General features: G+C 43.0%; 5 protein-coding genes across 7 annotated transcripts; 2 read left to right on the top strand and 3 right to left on the bottom strand.

Moving 5' to 3' along the window:
- Positions 1–39: 39 nt before the first annotated feature.
- Positions 40–1636, top strand: LOC110184015 (uncharacterized). Of its 2 annotated transcripts, XM_086831128.1 has the most exons (3): positions 40–336; positions 397–1410; positions 1441–1636. In XM_086831128.1, the coding sequence occupies exons 1-3, from the start codon at positions 171–173 to the stop codon at positions 1509–1511; spliced, it is 1251 nt and encodes a 416-aa protein (XP_086687254.1). In that variant the 5' UTR covers positions 40–170; the 3' UTR covers positions 1512–1636. The 2 variants fall into 2 exon arrangements, with proteins under 2 accessions (XP_086687254.1, XP_020808040.2); XM_020952381.2 differs by having other exon boundaries at positions 397–1636.
- On the bottom strand, positions 1637–2871 carry LOC110184019 (serine protease grass-like). The gene is made up of 4 exons (XM_020952384.2): positions 2615–2871; positions 2504–2546; positions 2273–2451; positions 1637–2201 (listed from the first exon to the last, which is right to left on the bottom strand). The coding sequence occupies exons 1-4, from the start codon at positions 2826–2828 to the stop codon at positions 1774–1776; spliced, it is 864 nt and encodes a 287-aa protein (XP_020808043.2). The 5' UTR covers positions 2829–2871; the 3' UTR covers positions 1637–1773.
- A 128-nt stretch (positions 2872–2999) lies between these two features.
- LOC110184022 (uncharacterized) lies at positions 3000–3502 on the bottom strand. Its single transcript, XM_020952388.2, has one exon. The coding sequence runs from the start codon at positions 3432–3434 to the stop codon at positions 3075–3077; it is 360 nt and encodes a 119-aa protein (XP_020808047.2). The 5' UTR covers positions 3435–3502; the 3' UTR covers positions 3000–3074.
- Positions 3503–5173: 1671 nt separating this feature from the next.
- Positions 5174–14734, top strand: Dlg5 (MAGUK family member discs large 5). Of its 2 annotated transcripts, XM_020952374.2 has the most exons (10): positions 5174–5536; positions 7007–7098; positions 7159–11343; positions 11403–11774; positions 12246–12500; positions 12562–12781; positions 12839–13077; positions 13143–13372; positions 13433–13649; positions 13718–14734. In XM_020952374.2, the coding sequence occupies exons 2-10, from the start codon at positions 7044–7046 to the stop codon at positions 13816–13818; spliced, it is 5874 nt and encodes a 1957-aa protein (XP_020808033.2). In that variant the 5' UTR covers positions 5174–5536; positions 7007–7043; the 3' UTR covers positions 13819–14734. The 2 variants fall into 2 exon arrangements, 1 of the variants encoding a protein (XP_020808033.2); XR_015271266.1 differs by lacking the exons at positions 12562–12781; positions 12839–13077; positions 13143–13372; positions 13433–13649; positions 13718–14734 and having other exon boundaries at positions 5178–5536; positions 11403–11851; positions 12246–12374.
- Positions 14359–21624, bottom strand: spz4 (Spaetzle domain-containing protein 4). Its single transcript, XM_086831129.1, has 4 exons — positions 21567–21624; positions 17610–17622; positions 15650–16900; positions 14359–15585 (listed from the first exon to the last, which is right to left on the bottom strand). Exons 1-4 carry the CDS (start codon positions 21622–21624, stop codon positions 15126–15128), a joined length of 1782 nt encoding a protein of 593 aa, XP_086687255.1. The 3' UTR covers positions 14359–15125.
- Positions 21625–21686: the final 62 nt, after the last annotated feature.

Here is a 21686-nt window from a genome sequence, read left to right as displayed (position 1 = left end):
ACGTTTACAAACCTTAGTTTTAAAATAAAGTGTTTGAAAATGTCGATAATACAAAAGGTTGTCAAAATCGAAGTACGTCAAATGACATAACGTGACGAAAAGCAAAAGTAATAATTTTCCTGCCACTTGAACTCATTTCGCAGTGAAAAAAGGAGCTCATCTTTCTAAAAATGGCTTATTACAAATCCATCAAGGCCCGGAAGGCGCCGGAGTATAAACTGGGCGAACGAAACTTGGATATTAAGGCCGATTTGAAATTTATAGACCGACTTCTGGAGGACATGAAACTGAAGGTCGAGCCGGGATTGCGCGGCTTAATCCTGGATATCGCTTACAGTAAGTTCAATTACTTTTAAATTAAAAGTATCTACAAATTATTACAAATTCCGTGTTCAGCTTTGGCCAGGGATAAACTCGTGGAGGCTGCACGCTTCTCTAAGTTCTCCAATCGCACCAATATCACCATTGAAGACCTGAAAATGACGAACTTGGAGAAATTGGATGATCTGAAGACCCCGGTGCAGGGTCTGAAGAATACGGATGTTAATCAGGAAATTCTACCCAAGCCGTGCGCGGAAAAGGGACTCATGCTGCCCAACTGGCGCAACTGTCAGGTGGGAGGGATTCCCGAGAAACCTAAACCACAGATGATGCAAATACCAAGGGCTTTTCATACTCGTCCAGCCATAGTGCGTCGTCCTCCAAGGGGCCAAAATGTAGCATCGGTGTCTGCGATGGGAAAAACTACTGGACCTCGTATTAAAGTGGTTCCATCAACATCTAAAGCTGCTGCAAATGTGCGAACTGTCACTGTGAGGGCTGTACCTGCGAAGCCTGTACCTATGAAGGCTGTACCTCCGAAGCCTGTACCTGTGAAGGCTGTACCTGTGAAGGCTGTACCTGTGAAGACTGTACCTGCGAAGGCTGTACCTGCGAAGGCTGTATCTGCAAAGCCTGCCCCTATTATGCCTGTACCTATGAAGGGTTTACCTATGAAGGGTTTACCTATGAAGGGTATACCTATGAAGCCTGTACCTATGAAGCCTGTACCTATGATGTCTGTACCTATAAAGGCTATACCTATGAAGCCTGTACCTATGAAGCCCGTACCTATGAAGCCCGTACCTATGAAGCCTGTACCTATGAAGCCCGTACCTATGATGCCTTTACCTATGAAGCCTGTACCTATGATGCCTGTACCTATGATGCCTTTACCTATGAAGGCTGTACCTATGAAGGGTATACCTATGAAGGGTATACCTATGAAGGGTATACCTATGAAGGGTATACCTATGAAGGCTATACCTATGAAGGGTATACCTATGAAGGGTATACCTATGAAGGCTATACCTATGAAGGGTATACCTATGAAGGATGTACCTATGAAGGCTATACCTATGAAGACTGTACCTGTAAAGACTGAACTTGTGAAGACTGTACCTGTAAAGCCAGAAGCTTCGAAGATTTCTCCTAGCTCTTCACCAATCCCTAAGAAGTCACGACTTAACTAAGAAACAAATATACAAATTGGATTCAGAAAAAACAATACATATTAAAAACATTATGCACATGACCCCCACCAAACCCCAGCAAAATACGCCACTGAAACACCAAATAAATATGTTAACTACTGCAATTGATTTGCTATTTATATATATAATCAATATTCTGATATTTCACAGATACGAGGGTCAGACTTTTCAAGTTCAATGTCTGAAACCTCTCTCTATCTTGAAACCATAAACAACTTGACCACATATATTATGTATTTATTTATTTATTTTTTTGTTTTGTAGAGGCTTTTGCTAAAACTTGGTTAATTGTGTTCTCTATCCAATTGCCGTATTTTAAAAGATTTGGAAAGACGGTAGGTCCTTGGCAATTCATCCTGCCATAACTCACCAATCCAAACTGGACAACGCGTTTCATATCCCAAACAATTCTGGCGGTTAAAGGACTTCCAGAATCCCCAGAGCAAGTGGAGCTGGATGCACTACCAGCACAGATGTGGGATGTGCTCATATTTCGGCCAAATAATCTGGCACAATGGCCAACTGGATAGTTTTGCAAGGTGGTCTGCTGGAGGACGAGACTGACCACACTGGACTTGGTGCGACCCCAACCAGTGATATTGAAACGCGAAATTCTATTCAAGAAACGTGCTTCCACACCCACAAGCAGGCATATGGGTTTGATGTGAGCTATATAGAAAGAGGAATAATTTCTTATTATTATATAAGATATATATATATATATAAAGTTATTGTTTTACCGCTGTACTGCACAGTTTTATTGAGCTTGAGTAGAGCCAGGTCATGGTCGTGGAAGTCTTTATATGGCACATAGGTATAGGTGTGTGTCACAATAAAGTCCTTGGGTCCTGGAATACAGCCATCTCTAGTGCAATCCGAATTCCTATGGCTTATATCATAATCTCCCAGACGAACTGATCTGAAAATTAATTTATGTATACAGATAATGAGCATGAAACAATTTAACTTACAACGTATAATTTCTAGAGCAATGGGCGGCAGTCAACACAAAACCTGCAAATATAATATTATATATAATATTTTTTCATATTATATTAATTAATATTTATTAAAATATTTACGAGAATGAATCAGAGAGCCTCCGCATATCATCTGACCGCGTTCAATAATCATTGCCATCCAGGGATTGAACAATATATCAGCATTTTGGCCATTCACCACCTTAGCCGATGCCTTTGAGGCCACACACTGAGAATCCAGCAAATGGGGGACTCCCCGAACGTCCAGAATTTGCAAGATTAGGCAAATCAACAAAACAGCTTCCTTTAACTTCATACTTCAGAGAGAACAACGAACCAACTGAGGGCTTGAGAAGAATGTGTTCCAAATAAAATTAATCGGAACCCAGGCTATCAGTGTGACTTGACCTCGAGGTGCTGAATGCAATATAAGATTTTATTGTTCTGGGAAATTGAAGACATTAAAAGAAGAATACTATGTGAAATCTTAATTGAAATCAAGGCTTCTTTTTATTCTGTATATAAATAAAAGACTTGTCTTTATAGTAATTTTTCAAATATTTTAATGTTTCCCTCCTTCTTTGGTCCCATTGTCAATGCTGTGCCCCAAATCGTCTGCAAAGCGTTTGTAATAACTGGGCATCTCGACACCCAGGACATGAAAGCTCTTCTTCACCGCATCGTTCCAGGCATCAACCATGGACTCACGCCACGGTTTGACCTCCACATCTTTATCCTCGTAGCCTTTGTCGCAACGCCAAATGCAGATGCGTTGCATTAGATCCTCGGCCATGGGCTGAATTTCCCGCTTGGCATCCTCGAAGAGAAGCACCGTTTCATCGGTGCTGTTCCAGATGCCCATCTCTTGGGTGGCGTAGACCGTTGCGGCCACGAAGGCTATTCGGAAGAGCAGGAAAGCCATAAAACCTTAAATTTGTAAACCAATTTTAGGTGTTAATTTTGTCAAACTTTGAAGGGACTGGCCTAGCTAGTATTATATATATTTAAAAAATTATATATATTTGAATAATTATGTATATTTATAAAAATATTTAATTGACTTCCTTTTATTCTTCGTTTTTTTTAATTCCTCTTCCGAAGGAATTTTATAGAAATTCTTTTCAAATTTGAATTTTCCGATAAGCAAGGTTTGCCTATAGATGTGGCTACACTGGTTAAAACTATCGGTTGGTGTCCAAGATAAGCTCTTAGACAAGTTTTGAACTGCGAGCAGCTGGAAGATTTATCGATTTATCAACGATGTTACGTGACAATAAGCCGGTCGTCGGTTATCGACGTGAAATGTTACGTGAAAACAAACCGGTTACCAGTGATGCCTTTTTCCTGGCAAAGAAAGCAAACATACATATTGTATTTACCAAAATACAAAAATTAACTAATTATTTGGATATTTTATGGATATTACAATTTTTAAATTTAATTTTAAATAGTACATAGTAAATCTTTAATTATTTTGGCCTTCGTCGGATTATTTTACATTGCCCAAACCTACAAATATATAAAAGATAAACATAAAATTTATAGTAAATTTACTTAAACACACATCCAAATATAAATCTTAATCTTAATATACCGTACAATATTTTAGTATTTATTCTGTTGCTAAAAAAATATTAAAAAAGACAAAATTCAATTTAAAATTTAATTAAAAAATTTATTAAATATTTGGATATTATACATTTTAAATTTATATTTAGTGAATATTCAGACTTATTTTATTTTCTAAAATAGGAAGATTCACTAATTATTTAGATATTATAATTATTATTTTATTATATTTATGGTAATTATTATATTTATTATATTTAGTATATTTATTATATTTATAACATTTATTATATTTAATATTATAGTAATTTTGGGCTATTGTGGCTAAGCAGCTGGTTGGTTTCTATTAATTAAAACAGAACTTATTGCATAGACCAGATGTATCCAAAAATGTATAGTACATTAATTTCTAGTTTAAAATTATATTTAAACATAGGTCCTAAACTCATTATTGCGTTCAATGAATAACTATAAATACATACATATTTTATTAACCAAAAATGAAAAATTCATTAATTGTATGGATATATTTTTTTTTAAATATTATAAATTTTAAATTTTTATTTAGATAATATTTACTATATCTTCATTATTTTCACAATCATCGGCTGTATAATAGCCATTTTGGACTTTTGTGGCTAAGCAGCAGTTTGATTTTTATTAATTTAAAAAGAACTTTTTTGCATAGGCGCAGTCTATACTCAAATATGTAAAGTATTATTAATTTCTAATTTAAAAATTAAGCCTTAAATAAAATTTATACTGAAAATTTAGTTAATGTTGGGAAAAAACTGCAGTATTTGTACTATGCTGCTTTTTGTATTTTTTGAAGGATTTTCAACAGAAAAATTAAAAATCTGTTTTAACACATATTTAAGTGGTCTGGCAACCTGAAATTAGTATAGATATAGTATATTAGTGTATATAAGTACATAAGTACATAAATTTATTAAGAAAAACCAATAAAAACAAAGAAAATGTTAAAATTAAAGTAAGACTGTGGACGTGACATCACTGGCATTACGTAGTTTGATTACGTTATTGTGCGATTAGTGTGACCAGTTGTCTTCTAGGCCAAAATCCACCAGTCCCAAGTGAATATTTTATTTACGTGTGTTTGTGTTGCATTGTGTAGTTGTTTTTTTTTCGTTAGTTTTCGTTCGTTTTTGTTGGGCTTTTTTCGGCTGCCATTCGTCATCGCTTTGGCCCGACCTTTCGCCGCGTTCTAAGTACTTCCGGTCGTCGCGCTGCTTTTCCGCTTTTCCGCCTGTTGCTTCTGCTGCGCGGGGTTGAAATTGGGGTGGAGCTCTCGCCCTCCCTCCCCCGCCCGCACCGACACCCGTTCAGCTGTTGCGTTTGCGTGCGTGTATTCGTAGACTTTTGACCGCAAAAAAAAAGGGAATTTAAGCAACTTTAATTAGCCAAATTAGTGCCGAAAAGTGCCACCGAAAGACGGTAAGCCATCGTGGACTCTCATATGTGTGTTTCCTTTTTTGTTGCAGTTTATATAATTCGCTTTGCTTTCCACCTTTGTGCGCTGTTGTTGTTGTTTTTGTTGTCTCGATTTTCTTCTCCAACTTGTTTTGCTCTGGTTCGTGTGTGTGTGTGTGTCGCTGTTCGGTTGCATGTGTGTGTGTGTGTGCTATTAATTTACGCTTTCTGCTCGGCTGCTTCAATTAATATTGTTAGTTCTTTTTCTCCGCTCTTCGCTTAATTACCACACTTTTTAATTTCGCAAGCACTGAGATTTAAGCCGTTTTCCATTCCCTCTCTCTGCATTTTTTATTTAAATTTGTTCAATTGTGAAAATCGCGGTTTCACAAAAAAACAAAAAAAAAAAATTGTGAAAGTTTCGTTTTCCCAATGCGGCGACGGCGGCTGCCTCGGCTTTTCAAACACACACTCACACACACACACGCGATCCGAGGGAGATAATTAATGCAGTTTTTTTTTAAACAATAAGCTTATTTTGGATTAGAGTTTCGGTTTTATGCTCACGTCTACACCATCAGCGTGATAATCAAGATTAAAGTCTGTATAATTATGACTCCCCCACAAGTAATACTATATTTCATTGCAACTTGATTTCAATTCAAGTCTTTAATCTTTAACTCCAATTGACTCCCAATAAATCTAGGCATCGTTATCTGTCTTTCAAAATACTTGTTAGATAGACGGCCTTGGCAATAAGTACATGAAAAATAGATTAAAATGCCTTTTTAAGACACTTGTACACAAATTACCGGCTAGGATTTTAACGGGATTTAGTAAATACATCGATTTTGAGCTTAGAATTATAGTTTCTTAAAGTATAATTAAAGAAAGCTCCCCAAGAAAAGGTTTAAACCATAGTATGTTCTTTTTACTTTTCATAATATAAGACAAGTTTTCCAGTGATATCTGGTTAATAGCGGTTTCACTAAGCGACCTTTTCCAATTTTAAATAATCGCAAATAAGAACTTTATCAATATAAAAATCTGTTGATTAATTGTTAAACGTGCAATTTATAATGTTCTTTAATTATGGTTTGTTTAGATTTTATTAACACAATTAAACAAGAAATCAAAGTTTTATAATTTGGTATTGGTATTAAAAAAAAAGGAAATTTAAGTAATAGACTAAAAAATCCACAGTTTCAACACTAGAGATTCCCAACTAGAGGTCAACATACAATTTTCTTTGAAAGTCCGAACCTTTCGAAGCAGTATTATCTTTACAAAAAGGTCTCCTTGTCTAGTATCTTGATTACTCACTAGAGTCAGCAGCCCAACTGCAATGTTTGTAAGCAGATAGTGTTTCTTAAATCAACACTTTTATCAGTTTGCTCTGATAAATTATGGAAATTGAATTAAAGTCAAGTCGGACGAACTATCTAATAGTGCTATGCAAATATTACAAAATAATAACGCATTTATTCCCCACAGATTACCTTAATGTTGCGCAGTGTCTAAGGATGCTGTGATGGCAAAGATGGCATCGGGAGATCTTTCCCTGACCAGCACGAGCAGTCAGGAGGGTGAGTATCCATTTCATTCCGACTTGAATCTCCATTTAATTCCCTAAACTTGCATTTCAGAAGAGAGCTCAGAGTATGTGGGTTATGACAACACCCTACGGCCACCGTCCAACTCCAGTGGCAGCACCACCGCCGCCAACATGGCCAACAACAATGGGCCCTCGAAGGGCGTTAACAGTGGTGTGGGTGTGCCCGGCGTTTCCGGTGGAAACGGAACCAAGTACGACGTACTGCAGTCGCAGTATAAGGCCGCTCTCCATGAGCTAGCCACCTTGCGCCACCAGCACGCGAATTCGAAGCGGCGCTGCGATGAGCTGTCCAGCGAGCTGAGTCTCTATCAGGAGCACTACATGGCCGATCGCAACAAATTCACGGACATCGTTGAGGAGAGCGCCCGACTGAAGCGGCTGCTCCTGGAGACGCAGCAGCAGAACCAGCAGAGCCAGAATGGCAATAGCCAAGCTCCGCCCGTGGGCAGTGGAAATCCCTACTATTTCGGCAAGACACAGGGCTGCGATGGCAGCTGCAGCGAGAAGATGGCCGAGCTTAAGAAGGAGCGTACCATGGCCGCTGTGGAGCGAGAGAAGTACAAGAAGTCGTACATTGAGCTGGAGAAGGATCGCAATTACTATCGGGAGAGGGGCGACGAGAATCAGACGCTTAAGGTTTTGCTATCCAAGGAGACCAAGAATGTGGTCTCACTCACCGAGGAACTGAATCAGCTGCTATCCGAGAAGGACAATGTGTTGCAGGAGCATCAAAAGATGTCCGACGACCTGGTGCTGGCAAACAAGGAAATCGAGCGCCTCAAAAAGGACGAGCAACTGGCCAGGGGTGAAATCAAGGCTCTGCAACTGGCCAACGCGGAGTTAAAGAAGCGCGACTTGCTCAAATCGCGCGAGAGCTCCTGGTCGAAGGAATTCCCCAGTGGCAAGGAGCTGGAGAACAGCAAAGAACTGGAAAAGCTGCGCAAGAGCCTCGAAAAGGCTCTCTCCGAGGTGGAACGCTCCAGTCAGGACGCTGAGGAGGCAAAGCGTGTGAGGGATTGGGCCATCTCGCAGCGCGAGAAGATCGTGCAGGAGCGCGACTCGGTTAAAACGCTCTGCGACAAGATGCGCCACGAGCGAGACAAGGCCATCTCGGATTCGCTGATGGCCATCCGAGACAGCGAGAAGATTAAAAAGCAGAAAGACGAGGCCCAGAAAAAGATCGATCTGTTAAAAGAGCAAATGGAGCAGCAGGAGCGCCACAATCTGGATAGCAATGCCTCTGGTTCGCGACGCAGCTTCCGGTTGAGCAGCTACGAGGGCGAGGACCTCCTGGAGGTCGAGCTGTGCGGCTACGAGCACACCTCCGATCTGGGCATCATTCTGGATGACAGCAACAAGCGGAAGCTGGTCTGCGGAGTGACTAGCAGCTCGCCAGCCTGTGGGAAGCTTAAGATCAACGATGTGATCTGCAAGGTGAACAACCTGGACTGCCAGTCACTGTCCAAGCGGATGGTTCTCGACGAGATACGCGCTTGTGCTCCGCGCTCACTGCTCCTCGTCTCTCGCACGCGCCACAGCAAGCGGCATGCCTACTCCGTTCAGCTGAAGACCAGGGATCGCGACTGCCCGCATGGTCTGCAACTGGATATGGGCGTATTCATAGCCAAGATTGAGCAGAACTCGCTGGCCTTTTACGAGCCGGAACTGGACGTTGGAGATCGCGTGCTGAGCATTAATAATAAGTCAATGGACTCGGTGCAGTCAATCGAGGAGGTGATGCAGCTGCTAAACGATCCGCGTAGCGATGGCCTCAACCTTTTCGCCCTCAAGTATGTGCAGGATCAACTGCCGCCGGGCATGACCACCTCGTCGGCGCAAACCGAATCCATTGATTCCATGCAGCATGTATCAAGCAGCGGCGGTGGCGGTGGAGGAGGAGGAGGAGGAGGAAGTGGAGCCAGCAGCGCCACCAAGCATCCGTCCAAGTTTGCCGAGTTCTTTTTACGCAAACTAAAGTTCAGTAAACCGGGCACGCCGGAGGATAACTTTGAGCAGGAGCACGATGACGCCATCGCTGCCCTAGACTCGGTGCTGAGCGAAAATAGCTCGGAAAAGAGCAAGGAGAACCTGTTCAGTCGCAAGAAGCGCACCAAGAAGGAGAAGGAGGCCTCCAAGAGCATGGGCACCTGGCCGCGGACTAACATCTCGCACGACAATCCCACAGGCACCATGCGCGGCAACGAGAAGAAACGCGCTTTGATGTCCCTCTTCACGGCGGGACCCATTAACGTGGACAAGGATGATGAGCTCGTAAGCGATGTAGGTGTTCCCGAGAAGCATACACCGCCAGTGCTAATGCAGGAGCAGCTGCCTCCGCCCCTGCCGCCCCAGATGTCAAAGCCCTTGGCGCACATTCGGGGCGCCAATGGGAGTGCCATCAAGGCGCATCCCAACCGCAACTCCAATCCGGTCAGCTCTGGTGCCTCCGTGCTGTTTCCACCCGGCTCCTCTGGAGGCATGCCCATGGTGGGATATCAGACGCACCCGAGGCACTCACTCTACAGCGGAGTCATGAGTCCCGAAGAGCCGAGCCCTCAGAAGCCCCTGCAGCGAGCTGCGCCACTGATGGGTGCCAATGCTCGGGTCAAGATGCCGTCGCAGGAACGCTATGGCACACGGCCGCACAGCAATCACCGCCTGTCGCTGAATATCACGCCCAGCGGAGACTTTTACCAGCCGAAAACCAGTGGTCAGCAGGCCCAGCAGCAGGTGATGAACGCCTCCTCTGCCTCCACTGGCTTGACCGGATCGACAGGCTTGGGCGGGGTTACAGGTCCGGCGGCCGGTGAATTTCCGGTGCGCAAGCAGCAAGTCTTCGATGTCTTTCATCCACCGCCACTGCCTAAATCCAGCTCTGGATCCAATCCCAATGCCGTGTTCATGCCACTGAATCCACCCAGAGGGAGTCACCCATTACCCGGAGGACAGCATGCGGATGTGGTGTCCCTGAAGTCACAGAACTCCATTGAGTCGATACTGTCCGCAAAGAGTCCGGCAATCAGTGAGTACGGTGTGTACGCCAAGCGCCATGTGCCCATGCCGCAGGCAGTGAGACACGTACCCAAGTATCCGAGCGATAGCGAGAGCATCGGTTCTGGGATTCACATCGGTTCTGGGATTCACATCGGTTACGGTGGCTTCCATCAGTCCGCCCATCTGCCGGGCAACCGGCACACGCAGCTCTTCCCCAGCTTTGGACCCGGCGTAAGGAACAACAGGCGCTCCAGTCCTCTAACTCTGCCCTCGCCACCTCCACAGCAGCAACAGCAGCAGCAGCAGCAGCAGCAGCAAATGCAACAGATGCAGCAGCTTCCGGCGCAACAGCCGCCGCACGATAGCGTGGGAATACCCACCGATCTGGACGGTTACCATCCCCACCATCATGTACAGCAAGCCAACCAGATGCCGCATCCCCATCCGCATCCGCATGCCCCGTATCTGGATTACAGCCACGGTCCCTATCCCTACATGGGTGTGGGCAGCTCTGGCGGTGGCGTATCCGGAGTTGGCGGCGTCATCTACGAGGGTGGCACCTTTCCTCGCAAGAAGGATAACCAGCGGCTGAGGATACCATCCAATCCCAGTGTGGCCAGCAAGAGCAGCAGCATGGTTAAGAATAGCTCGGGCAGCATTGATCATCATTATGTGACCAGCACGGCGCCGGCCAGCGGTGGCTCCATGTCGGCCTCCTCCTCCGATCGGGCACCCATTTCCCTGATGAGCTCCAGTATCCATAACAGCTTTGGCGGAAATATGGTGGGTGGAAACGGTGGAACTGGATCAGGAGTGGGAGTTGCAGGAGGCGGTGGCGCTGGCGGAGGAGGCGGCAGTGGTCGAGGATCACCAATGCCGCAGGTCCACGTAGAGGTCCTCAGCCACGGCGGCGGCGGGAGTGGAAAACGAAACTCCAATGTGCCCGCGGATTTTCTGTGCCCCGGAGACCTTAGAAGAGTCACCATCGACAAGCGCGACAAGTCGCTCGGCATCACCATTCAGTGCAACAACAACGGCGGAGGCATCTTTGTGTCCACCGTTGCCGACAAGAGCACAGCGATGCGTGCCGGTCTCCAGGTGGGCGATCAACTCTTGGAAGTGTGCGGCATCAACATGCGAGCGGCCACACAGGAGATTGCAGCAAATGTGCTGCGCCAGTGTGGCGATTCCTTTACAATGCTAGTGCAGTATAATCCGGAGAGTAAGTCGTTGAATACCCAGCCAGAGTACCCTTGAAAGCTAATCCTTCATTCATTTCAGAGTTCCCTTCGATGGAGTACGAGGGAGCGCACAATCTGGAACCAGAATCTCCCATCAATCACTCGGGCTCACCAACGCCACGAAACTCTCCGCGTCCACCGGCTCGCAACTCTCTGTTCCCGCTGCCTTTGCAGCCCCTGCAGCCGCCTCAATCGACACGATCCGGGTCAAGGGCTCCGCTCTCCCATCAGTCCATCAAGGATCAGAGCTTTGCCGATAGCCTGGAGAACCAGTCGGATATCAGCAGCAGTCAAGACATGCCCTCATCGGCGGCTACCACCACCACAACGACAGCCTCGGCCACGTCCACGGTATACGATGAGGAGCCAAAGCCGGCATTGCCGCCGCCTCCTGCCTCCGTGCCTTCAGAGAGTACGTAGTTACCACACACCACTCCACTCCAATCTACTCCTACTACTAACCACACTCCCAACCCAACGCTGAGTAAGGTATATATTGAAGGGTCTCTTTCAGATCTTTTTATAGCCCAAAGAAGAAGGAACTTCCTTCTACTAAAAGATGTGTTATGACCATCTACTCAAGTTTACTTATGTTTCAACGCTGAAATTGCTTTAAATTTCTTATTACACCACAAATTATCATTTTAGTAAATATGTTTTGATATTATTAGGTAATTTTTAACAGATTTTTATGCAAACCTTTTTTATATTTACGAAATTTATTCAGATTTATATTCAGAAGCTTGTTACAATGTGAAGAAATCATTTCCAACCCTAGAAATCGATTTCCGATTCAATCCTATTATTATTTCCTACTAACCAATATCCCCTCTTAAACTCAATTAACTATTTAATTTATTAATTATATTATTTATTCCTTCAGCTCTTAGGTATGTGACTCTGCACATGGACAAGTCTAAGAACTTGGGCATCAAGCTATTTGGGGGCAACAAGGTGGGCATCTATGTGCACGATGTGGCACCCGGATCGCCCTCGGATCATGCAGGAATACGCAAGGGTGACCAGATACTGGAGTACAATGGTGTGGACCTCAGCGCAGTCACCGCCGAGCAGGCAGCCAATGAGATCTCCAAACTGACGGACACGGTCACCATGCTGGTGCAGAATAAGCTGCACAGTGAGTACATATTCGTCTCAGTTTTTGATTAAAAATTTAACCTATTCTCTTCCTAAATCAGCTCTAAAGCAAATCAAGGATGAGCCCGGGGACTCGTTTTATATACGCGTGGGGTTTGATCGCATTGGTGAGCTGAACGAGGACGACTTGCGTTTTGTCAAGGACGAAGTGCTCTATGTGGACAATACGGTTTTTAATGGCACCTTTGGCCTGTGGCGTGCCTGGAAACTGGACGCCATGGGGCATCGCAAGGAGTGCGGCATTATACCAAGTCAAATGAAGTGAGCTAATAGAGCATTCAAGTTTATCGTTCTTTTTAATTAATGTACCTTCTTTAGAGTGGAGGAGGAACTACGATCCGGTGAGGTGGTGGACTGTGATACGGGTACCGCCAGACGCGGCAGCACCTCAGCCAGGAGATCGTTTTTTCGTCGCAAAAAGAACCAGCGCAGCTCGTCCAGGGACTCCACAGAGATTGCCAGCTTTAGCAATACGCAGCTCAGCTTCTTTCCAGACTTAGGCCTGCTCAATGATGATGGCGGTGCCCTGAGCTATCAGCGTGTAGAGCTGCTGGATTGTAAGTTGATTTCTAGACTAATCTTTTACAAGAAATATGATACATTAAGCATTTTCCCCTCTTAGCGCCCGTTCGACGTCCCGTGCTCATTATTGGACCGCTTTCCGAATGCCTGATGGATCGCTTGGTTATCGACTTTTCCAACCTTTTCAAGCTGTGCGAGGTGACGGCCATGGACTGCTCACAGGAGGCCATGGAGGAGGGCCTTAAGGAGAACATCTTTGTGGACTATCGTCGGCGGGGCAATAAGTTTGAGTGCACCACCGTGGAGGCCATTGGCAATGCCTGCAAGAATGTATGTATATTCACAAGGATTTCATTCCAAAGCCAAAAAATAAAACAAAACCCTTTGCAGGATCGACGCCACTGCATCCTGGACGTTTCCATATCCGCCGTAGAGCGTCTGCAGCGCTTGCAAATCTATCCGATTGTCCTGTTGTTGCGCTTCAAGTCGGCTAAGCAAATCCGTGATATACGCGACTTTGGCACCGACAAAATCTCGGCCAAGGCGGCCAAGGAGATGTACGAGCGGGCCATGAAGCTGGAGACCGACTACAAGCAGTACATATCAGGTAAAGTCATGGAGATCTATACATTCCTCCTTACAATATCTAATTTAACGTTAAATGCTTCTTTGCAGCCGTCATACCCGGTGTCAGCATCAAGCACATGTGCACCCAAATCAAAGATGCCGTCGACAAGGAGCAGGATAAACTGCTCTGGGTGCCGGTATCATCTTGAGCTTCTTTCTGGGCTTCCTAGTTTTAGTTATTTAGCGCGACACTCACGCCTAGTATTCTTTAAAGCGCATCAATAGTATCGAGCTCGTTCGTATTCGATTCGATTCGTTTCGTTCAACACAGAGTATTCAATAGTCGTCGCTAGCAACGCGCGGTATTTCTGCCTGTTTCATGTCTCTGTCTCGTGTCACCTAATTTATGTCTGTAGTTGTAGTGTTCTCTCAAGCTAAAGTTGATCACAAATCAAGGTATGATGCAATTTATATATCTTATTTATATATATATACATATACTTCGTCTGGAGCTAGATTTCCGTCTAACGTCTAAGGTGACATGCTAAGCCAAAAGTCTGTTTTGTATGCAATTTATTATTATGTATTTGTAAGTACATAAATCTATATATACGCCTTTTATGCACCCAAACGATTCTAGTTTTGGCCTTGTAACCCTCTTAAAATTGTTTAACTTTTCAACTGTGAATATTAAATCAAGTTAATTAATTGACCTTCTTCAAAATCAAGCTTTACTTACCACTACTTTTGGCCAACTCTGAAAATCAGGCGGCCTGTTGAGCAACATTAAAATCTTTTATTAAATTAAGTGATTGACAAAAAAGGAGCTATCACTAGCCTTAAGTGGTAAACGGTTAAACTGAAATGAAATGCGTGAAAATGCCTTCTTCAAATTGCAATATTAAATACAAGAAAATGCAACCCTCTTCTACACATAAATACAATTTATAAATCTAATTTATCAACGTACCCTTCTATGCCTTAAAGAGAGTAAACAGTTAAAATATATATATCAACGTATTAAATACAAATAAAGTCTATTTTATACAAAAACGTAAGCATTCTAAATATACAGACTACATATAAATATATATTTGATTGCGTACAATAAATATTTTTCCAAAACGCCTTAGCTATTTGCTCTGGGTTTGTTTAATTTTGGGTAAAGTTGATGTTATGGCCACAATTATGGTTATTTCTTACAGTTAAAATGTGAATACATAAATAAACTTAATGCTAGTAAATACCATCGGACACAGCTCAAAGGCCGTGATGCGTTCGCAAGTATTTCAAGGTACATTCGCTCTTCAAGTTTCGTGCTACATTGGGCATTATGTTGGCCTTTATTTACATTAACATAATGCCGCACTTAGGTGGTAAACTTATCGTTATCTCGTATCTAATTAAACATATTTTATAATTTGTAAGGATTTTACATAATATTTTTTAACTAATAACTCTATAAACTCTACATTTACTGTACAATTTATCTTCGCAAAAGGTATCCCTTCCAGGATTAACCCTCTAAGAAGTCAAAATCATCGCGTGGTCGGTACCACTCATCCGTGGCGTGCTCGTATATGGCTCTCTGGACCTCCGCCTCGGCCGCCTCGATGGGATCAGACTTTGGAGCTGGACCGTCGAAGCTGCTGTCGGAGCGTGGACTGCGCGATGTGGCCCTAAACTCCATTGGGATGTTGTAGCACTTGCAAATGCAGCTGGATGGGAACCGGAACCAATCGGAGAAGATGCCCCTGCACTCATTGTGTGGATCATAGGCCAAAAGCCGGTGGAGGCGATACTGCTGCTCGCACCTGCATCCATCGCGGCAGAACATTTGCTTGTACTCGTGGGTGCACTTCTCCCAGTGGACATACTGCTCAAAGGGATACAGATTGAGCAGGGCCAGCACCTCACCGCGTGTGTTATTGGCCCAAAATGGAGCCACCACCTCATCCTTAACGGGACAGGCATTACTGCAAAACAGGGAAAGGTATGTATTATTAAAGATATTTAATAAGAATGGATGATATAACTTACACTCCCCTTAGGTTGCTTGCCACAGCAACCGGCTCCTGCTTCATGGCATCCTGGAAGAGTTGCCCCTCCCTCAACAGCCCCGATTTGGTACCCGTCTGGAGTCCACCTAGTTGCGCAGCTGGAGCTGGCACAGTGGTGCTACTGGTGGTCAGTGGCCTGCGCAACCTCTCCGGACTGAAGGCCCCACCAGAAGTGCCGGCGAAGAGCGAGGCAAAGCTCACGGGTGTGGTCACAGAAGCCGAGGATGCTATCGAGGACTTGGTCATATTGCGTCGAATCAGCAGAGTGGCTGTTGTAGTGCTTGGTGCCATGGTTGAGCTGGAGGATTTCGGAGGAGTAGCTGTGGTGGTCTCTGCAGGCTTCCTCTTTTTAACCGGAGAAGCAGCAGAGCTCTTGGGCAGCGCTGTGGGCCTTAAAGTGGTGGCAGTGAGTGATTCCTGAGAGGGCTGAGCCTCTCCACTGAGGTTCCGTAATCCCAGCTGTGGAGAATCTACAATCTGGATATTTTCACCTTCAGGAGTTGAAGGTGTTCCAATGGTGGTTGATGGAACTGCAGATGGCACTAATTCGTAAACACTATTCGACTCTGGACTGGGCTGAATCTCCACAATTTCGGCCTCTAGTTCAGGTTCTTTGGGAGATGGTGGAGCCACAGTAGACGAAGTTGTGGCTTCAGAAATGGTCACATTTCCAGATGTGGATGAAGACACCTCACTGCTGCTCTTTTCCGTGGTGCTACTACTAGTTGTGGGCGCTGCAGTTGTCGTCGTAGCCTTTGTGGTGCTCGTGGTGCTGGTTGAGACAGGTCGAAAATGTGGCTCCCTCAGCACATCGTTGTTCTTGAAGCTTCCAAAATCATCTCGATCACGATCCCGATCCCTGCCGCGCATCAAGTACTTGGCACTCCTGCGGCCAGCATCTTTGCTGTACCGTTCCGCCGTTTCCTCTATGTCATCCGCATCCACCTCGTTGTTTTGGATCTCATCTCGTAAGATGGATATGTGCCTCACATCCCCGTACATACGCTTCATCAATCCCTGATTTTCGTGGACGAACCGCCGGACAGCATGCCAGGGATAGGCAGTGCCAGGCAGGTGGCAGAAGGCCTGTTTGCCCAGGTCACAGGGAATCGCTGCCAGCATCTGGGCGCGACCCCGGCGTGACATCTTGCCATTGGGACTACAAGAGTTGGCCGAATCAAAGCCGAATCCGGCGAAAGCTCCTGGCAGAGCTACTACCACGATGAGTAGACTCCAGATGACATGGCTCTGTAAAGGTTGAGATGGACATATTAATAAAATGTAAGTAATGTTTTATATCTAATATTACTTCTTTATACTTTTATTCTTTCTTTAAATAAAGAACTAATTATACGGACACAGCTAAGAGACATGGCGAAGATCATCTTGAATATGTTTTGTATACAAATATCTAGAAAGACGGTATAGACTCCGCTCTCACTCAGTTAAGCAAATTGCCAGAGACTCAAGCCGGTAGAAAATCAAAATTTTACTTTCACGCGAAGCCAACTGGACAATCACAAGTCATAAAGATGATCGATGTGCATTTGCATGCCACCTCCAGACTGCAGTGCAGAGAGAAGGAGAGAAGGAGAATGGCCGCAATTGCATCGTTGCCATTACACAGGTAAAAATTTATATGCTTCACTTGCCCATTAAAAAATATTATTACCTAAATTATTATAGGAAAACCCCTTCAAAACTGACAAAATAAATCATTCCAACTCTATTTTAAGCTATGTATTAAAAGGCTGATATTTCCTAGGTTTACTACAAAAACAATCCCAATTTCTCTCTGTGGAGTTGCACCGACCGACAAGCCAGACTGGCCGCCGTCTCGCACCGCACGGGATGTACCCACTCCAGACTCCAGAGTGGTTCACCGGCAACCGGCAGCTGGCCAGCTGGCCATGGATAATGGACGACGGACGACGGACGACCAACGACGGACAACTGGTCACCGGACAAGACAACGGTTAGTGGCAGCCGGCAAAGTGAAATGCAAAGAGCAATCAAAAGCGAAATGGGTTAACCCAAGTAAAAGTAAATTGCGTCGAGGTGGAAAAGCATTTCCAGCAAGGCATTTCCAAGGGCTTTCAACTTTCCTTTTCGGTTGCACAATTGCTCGGCTGGTTTGGTTTGCTACAAAATAGGGTCTCTCAATCCATTTCTTCGAGTCTTCTTCGAGGGTCTCTGGTCTCTGTGGCAAACTGGTTGGCCAAAATTGATATGCATTCGGTGTTCAGTTATTGCCCATCGCATATGGCGCACACCTTTAAACATATATATATATATATATATAAGGTATCGATCGCTGGTGAATCACTCCATCGTCCAAGAGAAAAGAAAGTGATCGACTCCGGCTCCCTTGTGGGCTGTTTTTGCTGGCGGATGTGTGCCAGAAATGTGAGCTCAACTTATACACATTCGATTAGGTAACGAAGATCTCTGTGGAAAATTCCCGCCCCGAATTAGCATACATAAGGCAAGGTCAAACCTATTTCATAATATTTATCCAGAAATTTCCATGAAAGTGGGCTGGGTTTTATGCAAAGTTATAGTTGTATATTTTATAATAAGAAAGTTGTTCAACTTAAAGATTTAATATGGCTTTAAAGAGGTAAGGAAGTATGAAGGTAAACCCTTCTCTACAGAGCATACTTTAAATTATAAATAAGAGATCAAAGAAACTTTCAAAAGAGTCTTTACAGAAATACTTGATAATCATGTACTCAAGTCAACTTTGTATATCAATGACTGTGTGGAATTCCTTTTGCCCGCAATAATAACTCCCTTTTCACCGATTTAGACAAGTACTTCAATCAAGTGCTTGAGGGCATCCCAGACCATGGCAATTACGTGAAGAAAGCGAGTTATCCGAGGATGAGACCGCAACTTGGGTGCGAAACAAATGGCGGCACTCTGCGGACTAATTTGTGTTGGAAATCAAATCAGGTCAGACCGCAAGAGAAGACGTTGCCTGGCCTGAAATGGAAAGCAGAATTACTTTCGCTTTGTTCAGCCGCAAGAAAATAAGAAAAAAGAAGATAAATAACACTGCTATTTGGCATTAGTGTCGATTGTCATGTGCAGCGGGACAATTAAATCGAATATCATTCATTAACATTGTCATATTTCTTGGAAGCCAAGGAGACACAGGGAAATTGGAGCAAATGCTGCTGTCAGCGTCCCAAGTCGGCGAAACAAATCAATATGTCCAATCAGCCGTGAGAGCTAGTCACTGGTGCAATCAGTGATGCTGTTCTAGCGAGCTTTCGTAACGTGTTCTAAATGAAAATCTAGTGTAGAAATTTTATGTGATTAAATTACAAATTCACATGTTTTAAAATAAACCATTAGAAGAAGTAGTATTCGAAGCTATAACCTTTTTTTAGACGAATTTTTACTTGATATATGTATCACAAATCAAATTGTATAATTTTAGTATAAGGTAATGTTCAACTAGGCGGATACGTAATATTGTAATACGGCATACGGATTTCGTTTTAATGGATTCCTTCAATTTTTATTTTTTAAATTAATAAATTAAATATTTTTTATTAGTTATATGTATGTTAATATAAGTTATTAATATTTTATTTAAAGGTTTTTGAACCAAAGGATGTTTAACTAGTCGGATACGTAATATGGTTTGCTATCTTTATGAGTATTTTTGGTCCATTCTTGGTTCCAGTTTGCAATTAAATTATAAAATAAGATAATAATTACATTTAAAATATTTGGATTCTTTGAATCAGTATTTTTTGAACAAATCAAAGTTTAAAAATCTCAAAACTAAGCCAAAAATCACTCATTTTACTTGGGAAAGCTTTCCTATGTTAGTTTTAAGTTAATAAATGCAAATCTGCAATTTGTTAATGATTTGCAATTAATTTAAAATTCATAAAAAATCAATTAATTAAGAAAATTAAAAATTTTGTCAAATTTTAATAATTTTAACGATGTAATGTGAAAAATTTATTTTTCCCCCGGGCATTGCTAGATCGATTCAGCTTCTGATACTGATCAATAATATATATAATTTATAGGGTCGGAAATGACTCCAGTCACAGAGTAACAAATTTTGACTAAAATTAAAAATCTTAGAATTTAAATCAGAAAACCTTAGGTTTGAATTAAAGGGAGTGCCTATAGCTACAAAATTATCTACGCTTCGTTATCCACCTTGGACAACACTGAATGGATGATGGTGGTGCAGTGGTGCAGCGGTGCAGCGATGCGATGCTGCGGTGGTGCTGCAGTGCAAATGGGCATTAAGTCAACTCGCATCGAGGAAGACATTTGTCAATCGCAGACGATGCCGAGCTGTCGCCAGAGAAACGTATTGCAACACTTTAATGTGTCAGCGACTTTCTACGAAAACCCAGTCTGGGCGCGGGGAGGGTGCCATGGATGCGGGAGGATGAGGCAGAGCACGTTCCAGTCTATGTCTTCATTTCCCAAATACAATGTTGCCCGCCGTCTCCGTTCCCGTTCCCGTTCCCGCCACTACCAGCTGCAACTGGCCAACTCTCTTGGCTAGCTCGGTGGCTAGAATGAATTATTTATAAATTCAATTGGCTCTGGAAATAAAGTTGATGTTACACTTAACCAAATTTGGTCAAGTTGCTGCTGTTTCTGCTAATTGCCAGACGCAGCATCAGCAGCAGCAGCTGGCGAATGGTGAAATTTTCACAACCAAAACAAAAGACTTAGGCGACGAACTCGACTTGAGCGAGCGAAGCATTTCCCCAAGCAATGCATATTCATGGTTTAATTAAACGAAAAATTTCACTGATTTTAAACAGAGCCGGAAAAGGTATCTTCCCGATTTGGCAAATCGATATTTTTTTTTGGCTCTGGCGATTCGCTTTCGGTTTAAGTTTTATTTATTTTTTTTTGGCTTTGTTATTGAGCTCTTGTGTTTGGGCCAAATCCAACGAGTCAATCCCAGCCGGCCGTATTTGCTCTCGAAGAAAGTGAAACTTTTCATTTTATTCCGCTTCTCTCTCTCTCTTTCTCTCTCTCTGTCTCTCTCTTTCTGTTTCTTTATCTTTCTCTTGGGAACCGGCAATGCGAACAACAACAGCACACACAGCGGAAACTTTAAGCATTTTCGTTTGTTGGTTATGCTTTTATGATTGCGTGGTCATGCGTTGAGAGATAGAAAACAAAATAATAAAAGACAAACACAGACCTGGCAGAAGCTGTTAATATGCATAAAACGCTTAGCATTATCGTTTATCGATTTCAACACATTTTTGAAAAATTACTGCGCCAGAGACGTGTGACCATCTTTTAATTGCGTTTCCCTTTTGGGTTTTTATCAATGGGAAATTGCAGATTAAAATGTTTATAAAATTGATTGATGGTTTCGGTTTTTAGTTTAAAGATTAAATGCTGTCTAAATTTAATAAGGATAAAAATATAGACTTTCGTTCAAATGGATTTTTAAGACATATTTTTTGAAAGAAATCTTAAGAAAGATTTTAGGTTAAATAAAAACAAATAGAAGAAACCTCACTTTTTAAGAAAAATGTATGGTTTTTTGGGATAATTAACTTGACGTTATCTTGAGTAATCTTAGAAGTATTATTAAACTCTAGTTGCAATTAAAGGACATAATATCTAATCTTATAATTAAGAGAATAATCCAAATTACGATACACTTTTGGATATCTTAATCATAAGATTTATATATATTCCAATTTCTGTAAACATTTTACCATCATATCTCTTCCTTCGATAATGAATCTTATTCATGTCATTCAATAGCTCTTAACACCTGCTTTTCTGATGCAATTGTCTTTATATATTTGTTATAATTTTTTTGTATTTTTTAACACTTTATTATGCAAGACAATTCCCGAAAATGTGAGGCCGTTACACAAGCCCACCACTTACCGTTATTAGTTTAGTGATCCACGATCGCCTATCCATTTGGGTGCGATCCATTGTTTACTTTCACTCGATCGACACTCGCCGCGTCGCTTCAATGGCCAAATGCCAAAATGCCA

Source organism: Drosophila serrata, unplaced genomic scaffold, assembly GCF_035046125.1.
Source record: "Drosophila serrata isolate PLE 108 unplaced genomic scaffold, ASM3504612v1 contig_240, whole genome shotgun sequence".
Classification (NCBI taxonomy): Eukaryota; Metazoa; Arthropoda; class Insecta; order Diptera; family Drosophilidae; genus Drosophila; species Drosophila serrata.
The sequence above is the reverse complement of the archived record's forward strand: the minus strand, read 5'-3'. Positions and strand labels throughout refer to the sequence as shown.